The sequence below is a fragment of the Phocoena phocoena genome, chromosome 2, assembly GCF_963924675.1.
Source record: "Phocoena phocoena chromosome 2, mPhoPho1.1, whole genome shotgun sequence".
NCBI lineage: Eukaryota > Metazoa > Chordata > Mammalia > Artiodactyla > Phocoenidae > Phocoena > Phocoena phocoena.
The window spans coordinates 43,275,264-43,296,135 of record NC_089220.1 but is presented as its reverse complement, the minus strand read 5'-3'; the positions used below and the strand labels follow the sequence as shown (position 1 = coordinate 43,296,135).

At 35.9% G+C, this 20,872-nt stretch overlaps 1 protein-coding gene across 1 annotated transcript; it reads left to right on the top strand.

Annotated features, from left to right (window-relative positions):
• The first annotated feature begins 204 nt into the window (after positions 1–204).
• NAA30 (N-alpha-acetyltransferase 30, NatC catalytic subunit) lies at positions 205–16,610 on the top strand. Its single transcript, XM_065872602.1, has 4 exons — positions 205–960; positions 5,716–5,839; positions 7,610–7,665; positions 16,473–16,610. The coding sequence occupies exons 1-4, from the start codon at positions 205–207 to the stop codon at positions 16,608–16,610; spliced, it is 1,074 nt and encodes a 357-aa protein (XP_065728674.1).
• Positions 16,611–20,872: the final 4,262 nt, after the last annotated feature.

The following is a 20,872-nucleotide window of genomic DNA, read 5'->3' as shown; positions in this document are numbered from 1 at the left end:
CGCGGGCGGACGGGGACGGTGGCCGGCTGAGCAGCTGGGCGGCGCTGAAGAGTTGGGGGGGCCCGCGGAATTGGGGCGCCAGCTCTGTGAGGGACGGTTTCTGCCTTTGTTTCCCCCCCAACCCTGGCCGCCCCCCGCCCCCTCTACTCCGCGCTCGTCCGCCGGGTCTCATGGCTTCCCCTCTCGGTCTGTGTCTCCTCTAGGATGGCGGAGGTACCGCCTGGGCCTAGCAGCCTCCTCCCACCACCAGCACCTCCGGCCTCGGCGGCGGCCGAGCCCCGCTGTCCCTTCCCGGTGGGGGCCGCCCTCGCCTGCTGCAGCGAGGACGAGGAGGACGACGAGGAGCACGAAGCCGGCGGCGGCGGCGGCGGCGGGAGCCCGGCGGGCGGCGAGGCGACGGCGGCGGCCAAGGGGCATCCGTGCCTCCGCTGCCCCCAGCCGCCGCAGGAGCAGCTGCAGCTCAACGGATTGATCAACCCCGAACTGCGGCACCTCCGGACGGCCGCCTCCCTCAAGAGCAAGGTTTTGAGCGCGGCCGAGGCGGCCACGGTCACGGCCACCCCCGCCGGGGGCCCCAGAGCGACTGCAACAAAAGGAGCCGGGGTACACTCGGGCGAGAGCCCCCCTCCCTGCCTCCCCAATAATGCAAGAACTGCGCTCCCCAGCCCCGCAGAGGCAGCGGCGGCCCGCAATGGACTGGCGGAGGGCCCGGAGCAGGAGGAGGAGGAAGACGAGCAGGTGCGGCTGCTGTCTTCATCCCTGACCACCGGCTGCAGTTTGAGAAGCCCTTCAGGCCGGGAGGTTGAGCCTGGGGAGGATCGGACTATACGTTATGTCCGATATGAATCCGAGCTGCAAATGCCCGATATCATGAGACTGATCACCAAAGATCTGTCTGAACCCTACTCCATTTATACCTATAGATATTTTATCCACAACTGGCCACAGCTGTGCTTCTTGGTAAGTGGGTGGAATGAAAATAGGGTGAACCCAGCAGAGAGATTCAGGCCGTGCGGGGCAGGGAGTGTGAGGGCTGGAGTGGCAGTGGATGTATCCTGCATTTCATAGTACGTTACGTGATGTAAAGTGCGTGTATGCACTTCTAATTATTTAATGAAACTGCTTTGAAGGTAAGGGTTCATGATCCGGGTTAACTTGATACTGATGTAAATGCAATAAGCCTGTGTGATGCATGTTGGGGGTCTTGTATCCTGTTTACATTAGCTTATAATCATGTTTAACCGTCTTTAATTATCCTCCCTCATCCTCAAAGCACTTTGCAGTCATTTAATTTGAACATGGTTCTGTTCGGATACAGGCCTTATTAATCTCTCAATTACAGCCATAATCAGGGAAGAGTGTATGCATAAACATGTTTTGGTGTACATGATTGTCAGTAAACTTGCTGTGGCCACACTGGAGAATTAAATCTTAGAAGCGTATTCCATAATTATGGAGATTGTTTCCTTTTACTTCAGCAGGGCAGTTAGCAGTTGTAGCCAGCCTGCTTTCTGGTGCATGGTTGCAGAAGGCGCTACTAACACTTCTGGTGGCTGAAAGACTCCAGAAACTTGAACAAAATACCCTTTTTGGGAGTGTAGGAAACTAAGTGTGAAATTGTTAACTAATCTAATTTTTTTTTTCTTTTTTTAAAAGAAGCTGGTCATAGATATGCTTAAGTTCTAGGACTGTTGCTGGCTTGTGTGTGATGTAGTTGACAGAAATTTTTTGCTTAATATATGAGTAAAAAGGACTTGGCTTAACCAAACAAGCTGAATTTTTTTTTTTTTTTTGACTTACGTAGTACTGGTAGTACCAATAGTTTCCCAATAATATTGACCAATTTCAGTCTATGAAACCTTTCACTTAAATATTGATGGTAGGTATGTGCTTTATATCATGTACTCACAAGCATGTTGTTTCCATTGAATTTTATTGAAGAAAGACAACATGCTTTTAAGGAGTGCTTTACGATATGTGAAGGGAAAAGCCACTACCATTGTTTGTTGTTTTAGAATTGACTTAATTGCATTTACTAATTCCCTGTAAGATGCTTTGACAATACTTTAGAAATCTGTCTTTTTGATTCTATAGCTTGGTGGTGATCTGAAAATATAACCTCAGTATTGTTGATAATGGTAGCTGTGCTATTTTCTGCGTTCACTTTGCTAAACTTCAGTTTAGTATGTTTGTTTAAACTGGGACCTATTTTATATTCTACAAAACTGCTCTTACAGGATTCTAACCATTGCATCAAAATAGAAGTTCTAAGACACGTCTGTGTCAAATGAATATGGGAAGATGGTTTTCATAGCATTATTATAAATGTCACATCAAATGCTGTTATAAATGCTGAAGATTGTAGATTGATTTAATTGTAAGTTAATTCACAAAAGCATACAATTTAGTTACAGTTTAAATTGAAATAGTGTATGTATTTCTGTTAATTCCAGAAAATAGTTGTGTATGTGTGATGATTAGTCAGCCTTTGAGTTCTGGTATTACCTACACCTCTCTCAACTTGTCTGCCATTTTAAACTGATAAACTGAATATTAGTAAACTTTACTTTGATTTTACATAGACTCCTCCCAATTCAACAGCTAATTTGAACTTTAACCCTTAATAGCCAGTTTGTTTAACATTAAACTCTCAATATCTAGAAATTGTGATAATATGCAAGTGGTTGACTTGTAAGGTTTACTAATGCAAGTATGGATCTAGACGTATTGAACATAAAACAATAGTTAAACAGTCAGAGGCCATTTGGAACTGGGGCCTTTATATTGGCGTTTAAAAATTTTGAATTTCTCATGAGAACTAATTTAAAACAAATATAAATGTATGTTTATTTCAATTCATTTTATTTTAGAACTATAAAGGATCCTAGAGATAATCTAGTTCAGCTTAATTTTTTTTTTTAATGAAAAAAAATTAAAGACCAGAGTGACTTAAAATGTTCACATCTCCAGATATTTAGGGTCCAGAGATGTAAAGCTAGAACCCAGGTCTCCTGGCCTGTCATTATGGAAACAACTAAGAAGCTGAAAAATGACATACCCTTGAGTCATTCAGCCAAGATCCTTGTGTCACCAAGTTATGCTTCACCAAGTAATAGTTGTCCTTGCAGACAACGATATTAAGAGACTAGAAATCTTCAGAATGTTCCTGGTTTCCATGAGTAACCTGCAGTGGATCAAATGGAATATATGTGGTTGAACCTTAGAAAATCGCCAATACTTGATCATATTTGACTAACAAAAGTGACAGTTTCTAATGATTCTTCCTAATAATTGTAACAGATGTGAAAGTATGGTACTGTACAAATGGGAGGCACTGTCATTTACTCTGTACTTAAATAATTTATCTCTGTCTCTTTTGAGTTCATGGTATTTTCAGTTGTTGGTGCCTTTTTGAACTTCTTAAACTTATTACCAGTGATATACTATAGTACTTCTGTTATTTGTTCTAAATTTAAATTTCCAGATTCCTCTGTTTTCCTATTTGTGATATTCTGGAATTTGGGAATCCGTATTTCACACAGCTTGTATTTTTCAAGTTTTATAGATTGACAAGCATTTGGCCTTGTAGAGTTAAATTTTAATCTTGCCTGGAATTTTTCAGTTCCCATCCTTGAAAAAAAGAACACATTTTAATAGCATGAGTTCCAAATTTATGTGCAGAAGCTTTTATTTGTAAAAACTTAACATGCAGTTCAGTGATTCTTGTAAATCAGCAATTTATCAGGAAAAAATAACAGAATTGGCCTTCCTCACTAAACATCTTACTAATAACAGTGAATCATATATTAAGCTTTTATTTTTAAATGATGTGTACAACTTGATTTTTGTTCCTATAGATTCTTGATTAGTAAGAACTCAATCTAGTCTAAGTGAACTAATATAATGCTTTGTTTGCTTATTACTTTCTTGGTCCGAGGACAAAGAAGATTTGTTTGAAATGCCTATCCAGTTTGAAAGTATTGTCCAGATATATTGTGTCTACTGGTTTTAATTTTTTCCCCTTTTGGATGGTTTACTGTGAAATGTAGCTGTCCTATAATTTTGTATCATAGATTGGTATAGATTTCCATTTCTCCTAGCTTATGAGGTCAGGTCAAAAATTTTTTAATGTACCTCTCATCTCTGATATATGCACACACACACACAACCACACACATCTATTTGAAATAAGTTATGTTCAAATCAGAAAATGCTGTTCAACCAGGCAACTTTTGTATATGCTTCAGGACTTAATACAGAAAGAAATTTTACTTTTCAAAAGAATTTTGAAAGAACCAGATTGATTTATCATGAATGAAAATGGAAATAACAATTTTAGAGGTTTATTGACCCCACATAATTTTGGATTGTGTTGATAAAACAGAAATGAATTAGTGTGGATTGTTGAATTTAATATCCCTTCAAAGTAAATCAACTATACTTCAATTAAAATAAGTAAATAAAATTAATATCCCTCCTGACCTAGTTTAGGCTTGCGTGAAATGGATTAGAATTATCTTGCCTAAAGATTTCTCTGCAGTTGAAAAAAAGGCTTTTTAATCAATTTACAGAATGATGAACTAAAAAAAGTCATAACAGATTCAAGATAAGAGAGGTATTAAGTGTAAATTGGGCTTTGCTTATTGATTTTTTTTAACCCATTCCTGGTTTTTGTTGTTGAAATAGTTTCTGAAAAGTTAATTTTATTAAGAGATGATTTGAAGCTTTCATATTTTTTTTATGAGGGCTCTTTACAGCAAACAAGTATTTCTGTCTGACACATTATTAAACAATTGGAACTATTGCCCTATTTATATTTACCAGAGTACAATATTTACTAGAACTTTTTGTTGGTGATGGAATTTTTGAAAAACATATTTTCAATGGTGATACTGGAAATTTTAATGAAAATGGAGGCTGATTAGCTTTTATTTAATAAGTAATCTTTGTGTGGAAGGCTGTACATTTTTATTAAAATAGAAAGCTCTGTAAAAATTACAGCTTTTGCTTTAATATGAAGCTTTGATTTTGAGATCTAGATATTCTGTGAGCTTTATGGCAATGACTCACTGTCAGTAGAGCCCTAAAAATGAGACCATCGTATATCTAGTTTTTGTAGTTCTTCAATAACAAAAACCCCTTGGGTAGGATCTAAGGAATACCTTAAAAATAATCCTTTTTCTTTTAGATTTTTTTCCCCTGATCAAAATCTAACTATTATTCAGGTGTAAATATTATGTCTTATATCTGTCTTTCACTAAAACTTTATTATAATTAAATTTATAGTACTCTGTTGATAAGTTTCACAATATTTTGTGATATCTAATGAAAAGCCTTTCTTAAAAAAATTATTTTCACGTTTCCCCTTTCCCAGATCTTAAACATGTAGCTCTTTATTGCAACTAATTATAAGCACCTCATAAAGTACTTGAATGTTTACCATGTGGAAATTTGCTTTTTTTTTTCCCCTAGGCTTTAATAATGAGCCTAAGAAATTCATGTCCTAAAGAATGTTGAAAGATTTTAAAACTAGAACATTTGAAGGAGTTCTGGGATTTAGATTTCTGACACTTCTGTGACTGCTTCTCTTGCTAGAATTCTCATTATTTCTTCCTCCCTCAGAAACACTGACCAATGGTTGGCTGCTGTTTCTGTGGGTAATTATGCAATACCTGATGGCAATGTATTCTTTGTAACTGTTTGTTTATTTTTAAGGCCATGGTAGGGGAGGAGTGTGTAGGTGCCATCGTTTGCAAGTTGGATATGCACAAAAAGATGTTCCGCAGAGGTTATATAGCCATGTTAGCCGTGGATTCCAAATACAGGAGAAATGGCATTGGTAAGAAAAATATTATGTCACAAAAAAATGCCTAAGTTATTTTCATTTTTTTTTTTGAAGCAGAAGACTTAAATGTAAATAGTATGTAGAAATGAGCATGAAGCTGAGGGAAGAAAATTGATTGCTTTTATTTCAAAATATTTTCAAAATGTTTTAAAAATGAATTGTTTCCTTTATTACTGTTTAATTATTTGAGAGATTATCTTTCTAACAATTAGAAGGTGATCAGTTTTCATCTCCAGACATTTTTTTGATCATATCCAAACTGCTTTGCATTATACTAAGTTCTGCAGTTTTTAATAGCATTATTAGGGTGCTTGATCACAGCACTCAAGCAGCTGTGTGTACTTGGGTTAAATGGTCCTCAATCAAGGCAAAATTATGGAGAAATTGTTACCATTATTTAGTACTAGTCATCAAACATTATATTAGCAATTCGGGAAGGACCAGGAAAAAGGAGAATTGTTTCTTACTACTATTCCCAAACTCATCTCTTTCCTGGGCTACCTTTCCTGGCCTTTGCAGTTAATCTTATACTCATGGTTTATAATGGTCATTAGAATCATCTGGGTGGTTTAAAAACAAATGCTTAAGCCCCTCCCCTTGAGAATCTTACTTGTCCTGTTAGAAGTAGGGCTGAAATTTCCCCAGGTGGCTGTGATGTAAGCCTGTTAAGAACAGCTGTCATAGTGTCTAAGACCTACTGGCTCTTTGTTCAAGATGGAGGATCAGGTAGAGAAGCGCTTGTCTGAGCATGGCACATTCTGAGAGGTACTGAAGCTAAGTAAGTATTCATGAAAAAAGAGTTTGATGCCTGTACCAGTATTTAATTACTAGCAGTTTTGTCACTTGTAGTTTTTTCTTTTTAAACTATGAGTGTCCAGTTTAAGACTGCTTCACACAATCTGAGACATCATGAGAAGTCATTATGAATAGGTTTACTTAGTACATTAGGTTCAGCCAACTTTTCTTATAGTGTTACAGTTTGCCACTAAGATGTTTAATGAATTGGGCTTGTTATACAAGCCAAGTTTGAGTCTTTGATGTATTAAAAAGAGCTGGTAAGGACTCATGGAAAATGATAGGCAAATTGCCTGGCTACTTCAGAGGACAGAAACCAGTGCCTTGAAGATTGCATCCTGGCCCTCAGACATATTTTGTATGGCCCATGTAATGTGTGCTTGCTTGTATTCATGGTTTGAAAATTGAGAGAGAAAATTTGGATTTCTTCTCTTAAGATCAGATTTAGTATTTGTTTTCTCTTTAATGTGCTAAGTATATCTGACCCTAAACTAGGATACAGACACACCACTGACGTCATTTGGTGTGCCCAGGCTTACTATAAGGTTTGTGGAAACTAACACAGTGTCTTGAGCCCACTCTGGGTCACAGCAGTTCTGGTGTGATCTTTGGCAAGATTGGCTCAAAGGTCATGGAGTGAGTTCTTACCAGCTGAAGAAGTTCCTGGGTTGCTCTGGCCATATCTTACCTTTTTTCTTGGAATTAAACAGCATTTACACCTGAGAAAAGGATCTATATCGGGAGATAGGTCTTCCAAGAGGAAACTTGTGTTGCTATGCACAGGTCCTATTGGGCTCTCAGTTTTAAGTCTAAATTTTTTCCCCCACTTAATTTGAGATAATCTGTGTATCATTCAGGGTAGAATCCAGCGTTTGACATTTCTTTGCTTCTTATGAATATTATAATTTAGGTATCTTTAAAAAATTAATTACATTTTTTACTTCATTAATACTCAGCTCTGTATTCTAGGTACTAACTTGGTTAAGAAAGCTATATATGCTATGGTTGAAGGAGACTGTGATGAGGTAAGTCTTCCTAAATGTTTAAGACCTTTTATCCTGGGCTGTATTCTACTGGGTATTTTTTTTTTTTTTTTTTTTTTTCGGTACGCGGGCCTCTCACTGTTGTGGCCTCTCCCGTTGCGGAGCACAGGCTACGGACGCACAGGCTCAGCGGCCATGGCTCACGGGCCCAGCCGCTCCACGGCATGTGGGATCTTCCCGGACCAGGGCACGAACCCGTGTCCCCTGCATCGGCAGACGGACTCTCAACCACTGCACCACCAGGGAAGCCCTGGGTATTTTTATAAATAGCCCATAATAAATTGTACTGCAGATTTCATTGCAAGCTATTATTGTACAAATGTAACTTGTGCTGAAAATTACATTCCGTTGAAAAACACATGAACTTTGACCTAGAACAAATTTTAAGATGATAATGGGAGCTAAAATTTGTGTCAGAATGTAAAGGTAAAATTTTAGATGTTTTTAGTAAATAACTGGTATTCAGAACTCTGATTTGTTATCAGTTAAATCATTTAAGGTAGCTTTTATTATAAACCTTATTGTAATTTACTTGTGTATTGGCCTTGGTTTCTCTCTAAATAATACTTTTTTTTTTTTTTTTTTCCCTGTGCGCCAACTGTCAGCCCATAGAAGAACATTTCACATTTGAAAAAAATCTCATCATTAAATAATAAGCCTGGAGGGGGGAAAGACAACCACTTTTTAAATGTAGATCTATCTGTAAATTAGCATAAAAGTGTCTTCTCTCTTCAGATTGTTTGTAAGGCCTGAAGGCAGGTAGTATATTTGTATCCTGCAGCACTGTGCTTTACATACGGTAGGTGCTCAATAAATAATAGTGATGGTTGGGAATGTTAAGATTTACTATTATGTAATGTGGAAGGGGATAAGTATAAACTAGGGAAGTACAGATATCTTTAATATAACAGTGGTGACTAAGAAGGACCGGAGTTGTGCTAGTAATTTTATGAGCATTACTGCTAACACTTGTCTTTATTATTGGAGGGCAAATGTGCCTTAGAGAGTTCTCAAAGTACTTGAAATTAGGTAAATTTTTTCTCAGACTGCAATAAGTAACTTGTTTTGGTTACTTTTTTTTTTTTTTAAGTGGGGTTTTTTTGGCACAAAATTTATTCACAGTCACTAACTGTCATTATTTGTGTGTATTTGGGGTGCAAAGTCCTTTCTTTTACCATCTTCACGCTTTTCAACTCTTCATCTTTCTTTCCACTTACAGCTGCTATTAATCTTGCAGTTTGCATCCTCCCATTTTCTAAGCACATGTGAATGCAGATGTTTACACATATTTTTTATACAAATGAAATCACAGTTATTCTGCTATAACTGCTTTTGCCACTTAACAGTAACTCATGAACAGGATTCCATGTCAGTACAGATGTACAGCAGAGTATTCTCACGCTCCTTGTCCACATTCATAGTTCGTAGTTTGACAGATCACACTAAATTGTGGTTGTATGAGAAGGCCTACAGACATATTGGGCAGCACAGGGAAGATATCCTGGGATTTACGGATATTTAATTTTTTTACCCCGAATAAGAAAATTCACACATGGCAAAGGATCTCATATTCACAGCTTTTAATTTCAAAATGTAAAAGGTACAGTGATTATCTGTAAAAAAAAGTAAAAGGTACCCTGATTATCTACATCATTGGTAACTAAAATTTGAGTATAAAATTGAATATAAATTTTTTCATCAGTGTAAGTCCCATATGGACCATGGCTATATTGGCTTAGACAGCTCACCACGAATAGAAGTCAGGCTTCACAGAAGCTGCTTAACAGTTCGGAGAAATCTTTGGGATGATAAGACCATGTTTTGATCCTCTACTGAGTAGTGTGGTTCCCAGTGAACAGGGATGTTATAAGGAGGGAGTATTATGTCCCTTATGAAAGCCTTTTCTGAGTTATCCTAGTTACTGCCTATGAGACAGGTAGTATGCTTTACCTTAACTGATCAAATGTTTAAATAGTATTGGTTTTTCTTTGAAAGTTCTGAGGAATGATGAGATTTTGGTTATATTGTTATAGTCTTAAGGTTAAGGCCTAAATTAGTGATACATTTTATGGTAGAACTATTCATTGTAGGCTTAAAATTCTGATTCATTTTTCTTACTTTTCAAGCAATGAGTTTTCCTCAATCGTAGACTGAAATGGGTATAGTTCCATGAACTTATTTCTGTTGTATGGTTTTAAGTGGATGGTTTTTGCAGTTTGAATAGCTCTGCCTCTGGATTAGGGAAGTCTTCCATGGTTTAAAAAAATTGGTTATCTGTGCCCCATATTGTTCAGATAAAGGATTTGCTGTAAAAAGGGACAGAACTCTTGCTTACTCTTTATTAGGCTTTCACTTTCCCTTTCATTGAGTTTTAAACCATATAAGCAACAAACTCTTCTGTCCTCTTTACCCTTCTACTTTTTGATGGTAGTGTGTTTGTTGGTTCTACTTCCTTATATTACCATCCCATCCTGTTTGGTTTGGTTTCTTTCCCCTCCACTCCAGTGTAACTACTTTGTATTTGCTAGACCCAGTAGCTTCTTGGTCTTCCTCTGCTTATTAAAATGCTTCTCAGTCTTTAAGACCCAATTCAGATATCAACAACTCCTTTTAAGTTTTCCTTGAAAACCACCGTCTGTGGTTTTCTTTACCTCCCTTTCTGTAATACTTACTATGCTTAAATTCTTAAATTTACTTGTTCAGAGACTGTGCCTTAGCCACTGAGAGCAGAGATACCTTTTCTTGTTTACTGCTGTATTCTTAGTACTTAGTACAGCATTTGTGATAGAGTACATGGTTCATAAATATTGGTTGAATGATCAGTTTTGTGTTTCCAGTATCTTATCTATGCCTCTTTTTTGGGGGGGGGGGGGTGGACTTTTGAATTTCGATGTCTATTTTTTTCATTAAAAAATTGTTTTTTAGTTCTTTTTTTTTTAGTTATTTTTTTATACAGCAGGTTCTTATTAGTTATCTATTTTATACATATTAGTGTATATATGTCAATCCCCATCTCCCAGTCTAATTAGTTTTTAACTTGTCTTTCTCTCTAAGCTTCTAAGAACAGCAATCGTCTTTTTTTTGTGTGTGTGTACATAAAAAAATATATCTGAAAAAAATATATATCTGCAGGGTTAACCAAGTTATTAAAGTACCCTTTGATAAAAGCAATTATATATAAAAATGGTTTTGTATATAATTCATTGTTCTGAGGAAAACTTGGAAATTATAATTATCCAAGAATACAATGACCAAATTATAAAATAACTGACATGTGATGTTACTTTCATTAAGTTAGGTCAGTCTTCCTTTCTTTTAAAGTGTTAAGAAATTTTGACATTATCAGAAAGACATTTGTGAAGGGTTTTAAATTACATCTTCTACTGCTTAGGTCGTGCTGCTGTTTTTTCAATCTTACAGAGAGAGATTTTTGAATCTATGAGCCTATTAAGAGAGATACATTTGGAAATCTCTATGAAGCTTTACTGTATACATCCAGTCAATTTTTACTTTCTGTTCCGTTTGCAGAATTTATTTATGACCTTGAGTCATGTTTATATTGCTTTTGGTTGCCACTTGTTGTTTTAAGATAAATTCAGAGTGAATTAAACCGAGGTTAGTTGAAATGTAGATCTGTACATTTCACAGAGTTGAAATGTAGATCTTGCTTTTGCCCAAGTAACAATGGTATTATTCTTCTGGTCTAATAGATCTTTTCATTTTGCCTTACTATGACTTTCCTAACTTTTTATATCAGAATTAGACATGTTTAAACAGCGTAGCTAAAGATCTTTTCCATTTTCTGTATATTTGGATCTGACTAAAAAGTTATAGCATCAGAAAAAGAAACAGGTGGATTCATTACTTCATGAGTAAGAAATGCATTACCTATATTGCTAATCTAGCCTGAATTTGGTTACTCCTCTATGTGGTCTGGCTGCCAAACATTTAGTGGCTACTAGGAGAAGCTTCTTGAGCTTGGGTTTTACATTAGGGGAGACAGTAAGAAAAACATATACAAATAACATGACTGAGTTTTCATGTGTACCTAAAATAATGAACCCACATGGTGGCCATTTACTTTTATGTACTTTTTTGGGAAATAAATTAGAATGAATGGAGCAGTATGATGAACAGGACTTTTTAAGCTGCAGATGTCCCTGAAATGTTCACCTCTGGAAATTTAAATTTCGAATTTTTTTTAGATTTATGGTATGGTTACTACGATATTAATATTCAGAACTAACTCATAAATGATGAAAATATACTGGAATCAGAATTTCTTAATGGAGGTTAAGTGTGCAGTATGTGACCTTAAAACATTTTTAGTTGACCAGCATCTTCCTATTTTCGTCTATCCCCATCCCCTTGGAACCACCATTCTACATTCGGCTTCTATTAAGTTTGACTGTTTTAGTTTCTGTATATAAGTGAGATCACGCAGTATTTGTTTTTCTATGTTTGATGCATTTCACTTAGGGTAATGCCCTCCAGGTTCACCCATGTTGTCACACTGGCAGCGCGCACCACTTTATCCATCCATTTGTTGATGAACATTTAGGTTGTTTCCTTATCTTGGCTACTGTGATAATGCTGTAATGAACATGGGGACCTCTTTGAGGTCCTGATTTTACTTTCTTTGGTTGTATACCCAGAAGTGTGATTGCTGGATCATATGATAGTTCTATTTTTAATTTTGAGGAACCGTCACACTGTTTTCCATAATGTCTGTAGCAATTTACATTCCCACCAACAGTGGGAAATTTATTTAAATAACCAATAATAAACCTGTTACATGTTAACAAAATAACATACATTTTATAGTAATGTACAAGATGACTTTTAAGCTTTTTGTGTTTAATAATTATATGTTTAACATTTTTAGTTTCATTGGAAACATATAGTTTGGCTGTGAGACAGGGCAGCTAGGTAAGGAACAGAGTAAAATGGAATTATTTAAACTGTAAGGATTTTTGGTTGAGTAGTTTGGCCTAGTTAAAGTTCTGGATATGATAAGCCTGGGTTCTAGATCCATCTTCTGTCGATATAGTTGTGTGATTATAGGAAAGTCATTTAACTTTTTAAAGTCTGTCTCTTTGTGCAGTGTGATGGTGATTCTGATCTTAAAGGGATGTTATGAAGAGCAGTAAAATTGTTCAGTCTGCATTGTTGGTGTGAGGCCTTTGAGGTGCCAGACAATAAAATGGTGCTTGCCGTCCCTCCAGGAGCTCCTAGCCTATAATATTAAAAAAGGCTTTCTAAACTGTAATGGTTTGGCTTGTCCTGACAATGGTGTGTTCCTGAGAGAATCCATAGAACTTCACTGTAACCCTTATTTTCTGTTAAGTAGAATTCAACTTAGCCAAGTTTCTTTAGGATTAAAATAACCTTATTATGCTTTGGCTTCCTATATAATATTCCCATGATGTGAACTAAAAGAATAATTGTTTTCAGTATAAACCCAGATTCTCTTTTAGTATGTTTATAAGAATTTCGTAATTAAGTGTTAAAAAGTAGTTACTTCTTTTGTGGCGTTTTCTGTTGTGTCAAATAATACATGATCTCTTTGATTAGAGAATGTAAGTGTGCTGAGAGAATCTTTTCATTTTAACCAAGGTGTTAGCACTTTGTGTAATGTTTTTCTGTAAATTGGGCCTTATTTTATTAATCCGTTAGGCTGCCAACAAACCTGAATTCAACTCGTAACTTACACGTCAGGTGTATATTTATGTAGCTATAGTTAGCCTCAGCTGTGTTTGAATATTTTAGATTGCTGGATATTAATGAATATGGACTTGGATCCCCTTCATTATGTTAGATCTCCCATTCACTGCTTTGTTTTACTTTGGGGTGCAATCACAGGTACAGAAGAGTGGATACTATTAAGCTCTAGTTCACATTTGGAGTCTGGTTTATTCTTGTTCTACTGGTGGCCTTGAGTTTCATTCACTTGTAAGTTAGAGATATATCTGTTTCATAGGGTTCTTGTGAAAATAACATTATGACATATGCATGTAATATGAGATAATGCATGTGAAATGCTTTACGTAGCACTTAGTAAGCCTTCAAAAAGTATTATTTTTTTTACACTGTCGCTCTCCTTTTTATTTCTGTGAAATCAGTTCTAAGTTTTGAGTTGTTGCAGCTTTATTGCTTCTCATATTGTTTTGATTTAACATTTTAGCTGTAATTAGGTGCTGGCATAAAACAGAATTCTAGGAATTACTCAAGAGAATAGTTCCAAACTGGTAAATTGCATTGACCAGACTGGGGTGTTCCAAACTGGAGGATGGGATACACTGAACATTAAATTCCATTTTTTTAAGAGCAGAGAGAAATTGTTGACTTTTTATTTTCATCTTGAACCAGTTTGCTTGCTGTATAACTTTTATAGGAACATTTTCCCTTGATCTTGAACTATTAATTACTTGGTTTTAGATCTTTTTAAAGTTTGGATTAGTGTGTGATTTGCTCTCATGAGTTGTTTGCATAGGTAATTGCCGTAAGATGATACTTTCTGTTTAAGTACTCTGGTCATTTAAAAGCTTGGCAGTACTTTCATTTGTTTCCTATTTATGTAATGTATGTAATATAATGAAAGGTACTAAGGGCATATATAATTAACAAATGTTTAAGAGCCTTCTGTGTGTCAAGCAGTGTGTTAGGTGCAGAGGAAATGGCTGTGAACAAGGTACCCATGATCCCTGTCCTTGTTGGGCTCACCAGCTGGGAAAGATGTCATGCTCATCAAACATTGAATGAAAGTACAGTTGAACAAGGAGCAGTGCCGAGTGCTGTGGGGTAGTATGAAGGGAAAGAGATACTCTACCCAGTCTGGAAGTGACATGCTAAGGCCAAAAGCAAGAAGAGGAGGATGGGAAGAGTGTTCTTCCAGACAGAGAAAACAGCTTATGTGAAAGGTCTAAGGTAGGAAAGATAATGGTGGGTTCCAGAAACTGAAAGTTTAGTGTTGATCGTGGCGAGTAACTGGGGGAGACCTAAAGCACAATTAGCAAGGTAGGTAGAGGCCATATCTTGATGGACCTTTTAGGTCTCTTTAGATTACTGTTAGATTGTGGACGTTTTCTTGAGGACAAAAGAGAGTCAATAAGGTTGTAAGCAGGGAATTAACGAGCATCACTGTACCTAGAGTGGGAGACCTTTGGGTTAGGAGGTTCTTGTATTTATAATAAAAGTTGATGGCAGCTTAGACTAGAATGTTGTCAATGGGGATAGAAAGGAGAGGATCAGTTTAAGAGAGATTTAAGAGAGAAAATTGAAATACTCAATGCTTGGATGTATGTAGCAGGGTGGAGAGGAAGGAAGTACAGAGATGACTCTTAGGTTTTAGGTTTGAGGCATTGATGGGATGGAGATCTTGTTACTGATGTGCGGAATTGTAGAGGAGTTGATCATGAGTTTTTTGGATCCAATGAGTTGAAGTACAGTCTTTTCTCTATTATTTATATCTGTTGCTTGAATTCTTGTCAGATTTTTTTTTATAGCTTGCGATAGAACAGGAAGAGACTCGTAGGCTTTACTTGGGCCTTTGTTTAATTATACTTTGCCCTTTTTTCCCACTCCAAACACCTCGGGGTTATAACATCCCGACAGTAACTGTGACTCACTGTGTTGATTCTCAGTGAGGTAGGTAGAGAATCAATAGAAAGGCAAATAGAGCTATGTATGTAAAAGTTGGGAGATGGGATAGAGGATATTTTGGTAGGGGAAGGTAGAAGTAAAGTAGAAGAACATCACATAATAGTCAAAAGTATCAGTTCTTCATTGTCAGGGCCGCTGGTTCAGTAGTATTTTAATAGATCCAGATAGAAGTTAATACCTCTGTTAAATGTCGATATCCATCGTGTCTAGACATTCTCAGAATGTAGTTCTCAGAATGTCGTCCCCTTACCAGCAGCAATCCACATCACCTGGCAATTTTTAAAAAACGCAGATTCTTGGGCACCACCCCAAACCTACTCAGAAACTCTGGAGGGGAGGTGCAGCAATCTATTTTAATAAGCCCTCCAGGTACACTAAAGTTTTGGTACCTTTGATCTAGGTTTGGCAAACTTTCTCTACAAAGAGCCTGATAGTAAATATTTTAGGCTTTGCAGCCCACAGGTCTCTGGTGCGACTGCTCAGGTCTGCTTTTGTATTGAGAAAGCAGCAATAAACATCATGCAGACCAATGGACATGGCTGTGTCTCAATAAAACTTTATTTACAAAAACAGGCAGTAGGCATATTTGGTCTAAGGACGATAGTTTTCAGACTCTGGTCTTGACTGTAGACAAATATGGTAGTTGTCGCCAGGATAAAAGATGACATATTAATGAAAATATAGGAGTTGGAGGTCAATCTGAATAGTTTCAAGTACTGGTTTATTTTCTTAAATCTTTGATTGTTGATTTTTTTCTTCATTTTTTTGTCACACTATACAGGGAACTAATTCATCTTTGTTTTAGTATAAAACATATATTCTCATTGCCAGAAATTCCAAACATTTCACAAAAATCAATAGAAAAGAAAATGTCCCCAGTGTTCCCACCCCACCCTTGCCCTGAGAGAGAATGACTTTTATAATTCTGATGACTGTTTTTCTGGGTTCTTCCTGTATGTCATTAATGTTTACTGTTTTCACCATCAACTTTAAGACAATTAAATGTAGTTTCTTTTTCTTAAATATTTGATCTTATTGTTTTTAAGTTATTTGTCAAATTATGAAATTATAAATTAGTTTCAAATATTATAAAATTATAACTTAGTTTTCTCTCTCTTTTTTTGAAGGTTGTTTTGGAAACAGAAATAACGAATAAGTCTGCTTTGAAACTTTATGAAAATCTTGGTTTTGTTCGAGATAAGAGGCTGTTCAGATACTATTTAAATGGAGTTGATGCACTGCGACTTAAATTGTGGCTGCGTTGAGAAACTGACATCAAGGAACAACTTTCCAACGATGCAGAATCGACCTTTGCATGCAATGCAATTTGTACAGAATTGCTTTGCAGGTGGATTTAGTGATTTCCATGCAGCTCTTATCTGTCAGTGTCTCATTTGAGTGTCGCACAATATTTGTTGCACTTTGGCATGGCGCATTTGTTCTGAATTAAAAGAGATTGTTTTAAACTTAAAGAGTTCTTTTGGTACCAACAAGATGTGCCAGTTGATAGCCAAGATTTGTTTGTTCATTTGCAAAATCTGCTGACATTGTTATTTACACAGTGATAATTTTATCACAGAACCAGGAAGTGGAACATGATTTTTGTTCCTTAAAAAAGCCAATGTAGATTGTAAAATTCTCTGAGTATACTAACATTTCACATGAAACCTGCCATAGTTTTCTGAGGGGGTGGGGGAAAAGCTTCAATTTTAGGTTTTATTTTTTCAATATTAAATTTCCATTCTTGAATATTGGTACCTCAGTGATTAGTGAATGAAAAAAAATGTTATGTAGGGTTGGGTGTGTCTTAACAATGAGTAAAGATAACAATTAAATTGCGTCTGCCAGTGCCTGTGTAGATAAGTATATTTGTCTTCATCTCTATAGTTTTTGAATGCATGCTACCTTTTCCTTTTCTTTAAGGCCTTTGCAAGCAAACTTTTGTTTTTATTTAAATTCTAAATTTGGTAATAAATTATTTCAGATTTTTATAATTTGGATACTTTTTCCAGGTGAGTGACAGAGTGGTTTACTGTAGAAGTCCCTTCTTTTCTTACAGTAAGAAGTTGAATCTACTTGGAAAATCTTTGAGAAATGACTCAAAAGGGATGAGAAAAGTTGATGAAGCCGGGAATTGCTGGGTTTTAGATGCACTTTTTTTTGAGAGTGAGGGAATTTTTGGAAAAGAGTAGAAAAATTAATGTAAATTGGTATGATTTTATTTAATCAAAATTGTTACTAAGCTGTGAGGAACAGCTTTTACAAAGTAGTTGGAACTTTTTTCCCACTTGGTTTGGATTCACATTGCTTCCATTTCTTAAAATGCTTCGCTTTTGGTTCTTGGTCTTGAAAATAAATTCCAAGGTGCACTGTATCTGTTTTAAACTGATTTTATTTTCTTTTCACTTGTGCAAATTCTTGGGGGAGCTTTACTTTATTAGTTCCCAGAAAAACAAAAGGGAGAAATGGAAAATTCTTGGAATGAGTTCTATAGGTTTTCTTAATAGCCATCACCATGTTCATTAGTTACATTGTGTTTTGGCCAGTCTGTGCAATGTAATTACTCTTAAAGTTGATTGCTTTCAGTGGAGTCAGGAGACCTGTGATGGATAATTTATTTGACTGGAAAACCGAGGTGCCCATTAAAGAAAAGATTCATTCTCTGTGAAAAATGTTTTGTAGGAATGTATTGTTTTTTCATTAATTTGGATATGCTTTACTTCTGCTCTAGGATTTGGTTTGAATTTTATTTTATGGCTATAATTACTGTATTTTTAAAAACCCTACCTCCATTAACAGTTGGTAAAAGCCCCCTTTCAGGAAAGTTTGTTGCCTTTTTGTTATGTTTTTTTGTTTTTGTTTTTTTGTTTTTTTTTTAAGGGAAAGCTGCTCCTTGCTCAGTGTAGTGTCTTGAAAGTGAACATGGTGACAAGTATTTTTTAAATAAAGATACATAAATTTGGTGAAAATAAAATCTTCCTGTTGATGGGATCATTTATAGTTCCTTATTTTTAAAGAAAACGTTTTCTTTCCATTTTATATTGCCTTGAAAGTTTAATGGGCAGAATACTGGTTACATTAAAAATATGAAGACCACACAATACTCAGCTTTCCAGGTGACCATTTTGAGTACGTTTTTGGTCAGACTTCATTTGGACTCTAGCACTTAGAGGAATACCAATCATAATGATGCTTCTATTATTTTTAATATGGAGGGAATTGAACTAATAAAATAGTTCAGTACTTTCATTATCAAATTTTATCTCACCACTTTATATTTGACTTGCTGGTTCATAGGTAATGATTGTTGATGAACGTACATTTGCTTGACTCACTAATGAGGACAGTTCTAAAGTAAATACATGCTAGATTTTTAGCTCAGCCATTAATTTTTTGGCAGATTGTCAGTGAAACCATCACTATTGACCTTTTCACCCAGAATTGACCAAATTTTGCTGAATTGACTGGGTGTTTTAAACACAAACTTAACTGTGTGACTGAAAAGTCAAATGGTTGTCATATTGTTTAGCTGGTGTTTGTTGAATATCTGTGTCTACCTTATGTCTTTAATTGGGTATGCAGAAATTGTTTACTTAAGTGGACTAAAATTTTATCCTCTAGCATGGTAACCCAGCACCAAAATTAAGTCTCCATTTCAGGTGAAGTAGCATCAAACATTAACTTAAATTTTGATATTGGGCTTTCATTTTTCTTATATAATCTTAAAACAGCTCCACTTAAAATTGATAGAGCGAGTTCACTTGGCTAAAACTGAGCAAAATTGGTGCAACTTTCTTTTAATGGGGTGCTGCCTCTTTAAGACTGACTGTACTATCCACTGACACTGGTTTGGCAGCTGCTACTGCTGAACATTTTTATACATGCTACCATGAAGCTATATATGTTAGTATTGAAGAAGCTAACGGGTATACTACCATTTTAATGTGTGGGCTGACTATAATTTCCCTTACATTAGGATGAAACTAGAGAATTCCACAGATCATAAACCAGACAGTAGTTTTGAAGCTGAAGCCAGCAAAAAAAAAAATTACTATTAAAAAATTGGTTTTAATATTTTCTGCCTCTTCCCTAAAGTACCCTCCCCATTTGCTTGACAAATCTATGTAAAGAAGTTTGTTTGTCACATGTTTTAACTTTACCTTGCCCTGTGTTACGGTATTGGCTGACATGTATAAGACTGGATGTGTATATTTATTATGGTGTCTAAAAATCATAAAGTTCATCACTTTCCAGGAGCATAGATAAAAGCAAATTGGTAGTGCATCAGAGTTACTTTTCAGTGCACCATGACATCACTAAAATGAGTGCTATATTGTTATAGGGCTTTCAGGTTTGTAAAAATATAACCATAAATTATATTGACGTCAGATATGAGTTGAGTATCTATAAAATATCATGTGTATCTCAAAATATTGGACTGCTGTTTGATGACTGGATATTGCTGCATAATTTTCTTCTATTGTCCCATATCCTTTTGGAGAGAGAGTTTTAATGGGATTTGAAATGTGCAAGCTGTCTAAATAAGATGCAGTCAAATAAAGTATGGTTAAGTTGTGTTTGCATTTTTCTTTTAGATACAGCTGTGTGCATTTTATGTTCGAGTTGTTTTACTTTCACCTACTAAGAAGAAAAAAGAAAAAAATAGGCAATCTATTTTGTTCCCCACTTCCTGCCTTGCATCTAAGAGTTATTTGGAAGAAGGATACACAATTGTTATCTCTCTCACCTTGTGTTCTGACAAATTTGAAAATAACAACGTGAACTTGATTTTACTAAAAGTATTCAGAGTTATTAGCTCATATATCAGCTATCAATACAAATGAGAGCATTTTCTCATGCATTAAACCAAAACTTGTTTTTCTGTCCTTGTCCCATAGCAATTTATATGTAAGACAGTTTTTATTTTAATTCACTCTTTTTTGTTTATACTTAAGTAATGTTTTGTTTTGTTTTGTTTCCCCCTTGCTAAGACCAAAGGAAAATAGAGCAATATCTAAAGGGCTTTTTGTCCCATTCTTGTGAGAAGATTAAATGGCAGTTATGTATTCTTTCATATTTCAGGATTTATGGATATTAGTGGAAGAAGAGATCTGTTTTAATTGGGACTGCTAAATTACTCTCATCATGCCTGTCAAATCTTCACTTTGTTCTTTTATAGTCAAGTAGTGAAAATATCTGAGTTCATGTTTTACTTGGGCCCTATATGGAATTCTAAATACTTCATAAATTGTCTTAATAAAGACCAGAAAGTTCTTTCACACCTATGAACAGAGATCAATAATAACCTGTAGCCTAGAGATGTAGTGATACTTTTAAGCAACTTTTTAAAAATGAGTTTGAAAAATTTCATGAGCAGATAGCACAATGCACTTTCTTCAGATTCAGAGCCGTCCCGTAGCACTTCTTTTTGATAGAGATGTTAATTTGTGCTCTCCAATATGATAGTCACTAGTCACGTAGCTACTGAACCCCTGAAGAAAGGCTAGTATGATTGAAGAACTGAATT

Coding starts and splice junctions, on each gene's coding strand:
- NAA30 (XM_065872602.1), top strand. CDS start 205: ATGGCGGAGGTACCGCCTGGGCCTAGCAGCCTCCTCCCACCACCAGCA. Junction 5,840..7,609: donor ATACAGGAGAAATGGCATTG/GTAAGAAAAATA, acceptor TCTGTATTCTAG/GTACTAACTTGGTTAAGAAA. Junction 7,666..16,472: donor TTGAAGGAGACTGTGATGAG/GTAAGTCTTCCT, acceptor CTTTTTTTGAAG/GTTGTTTTGGAAACAGAAAT.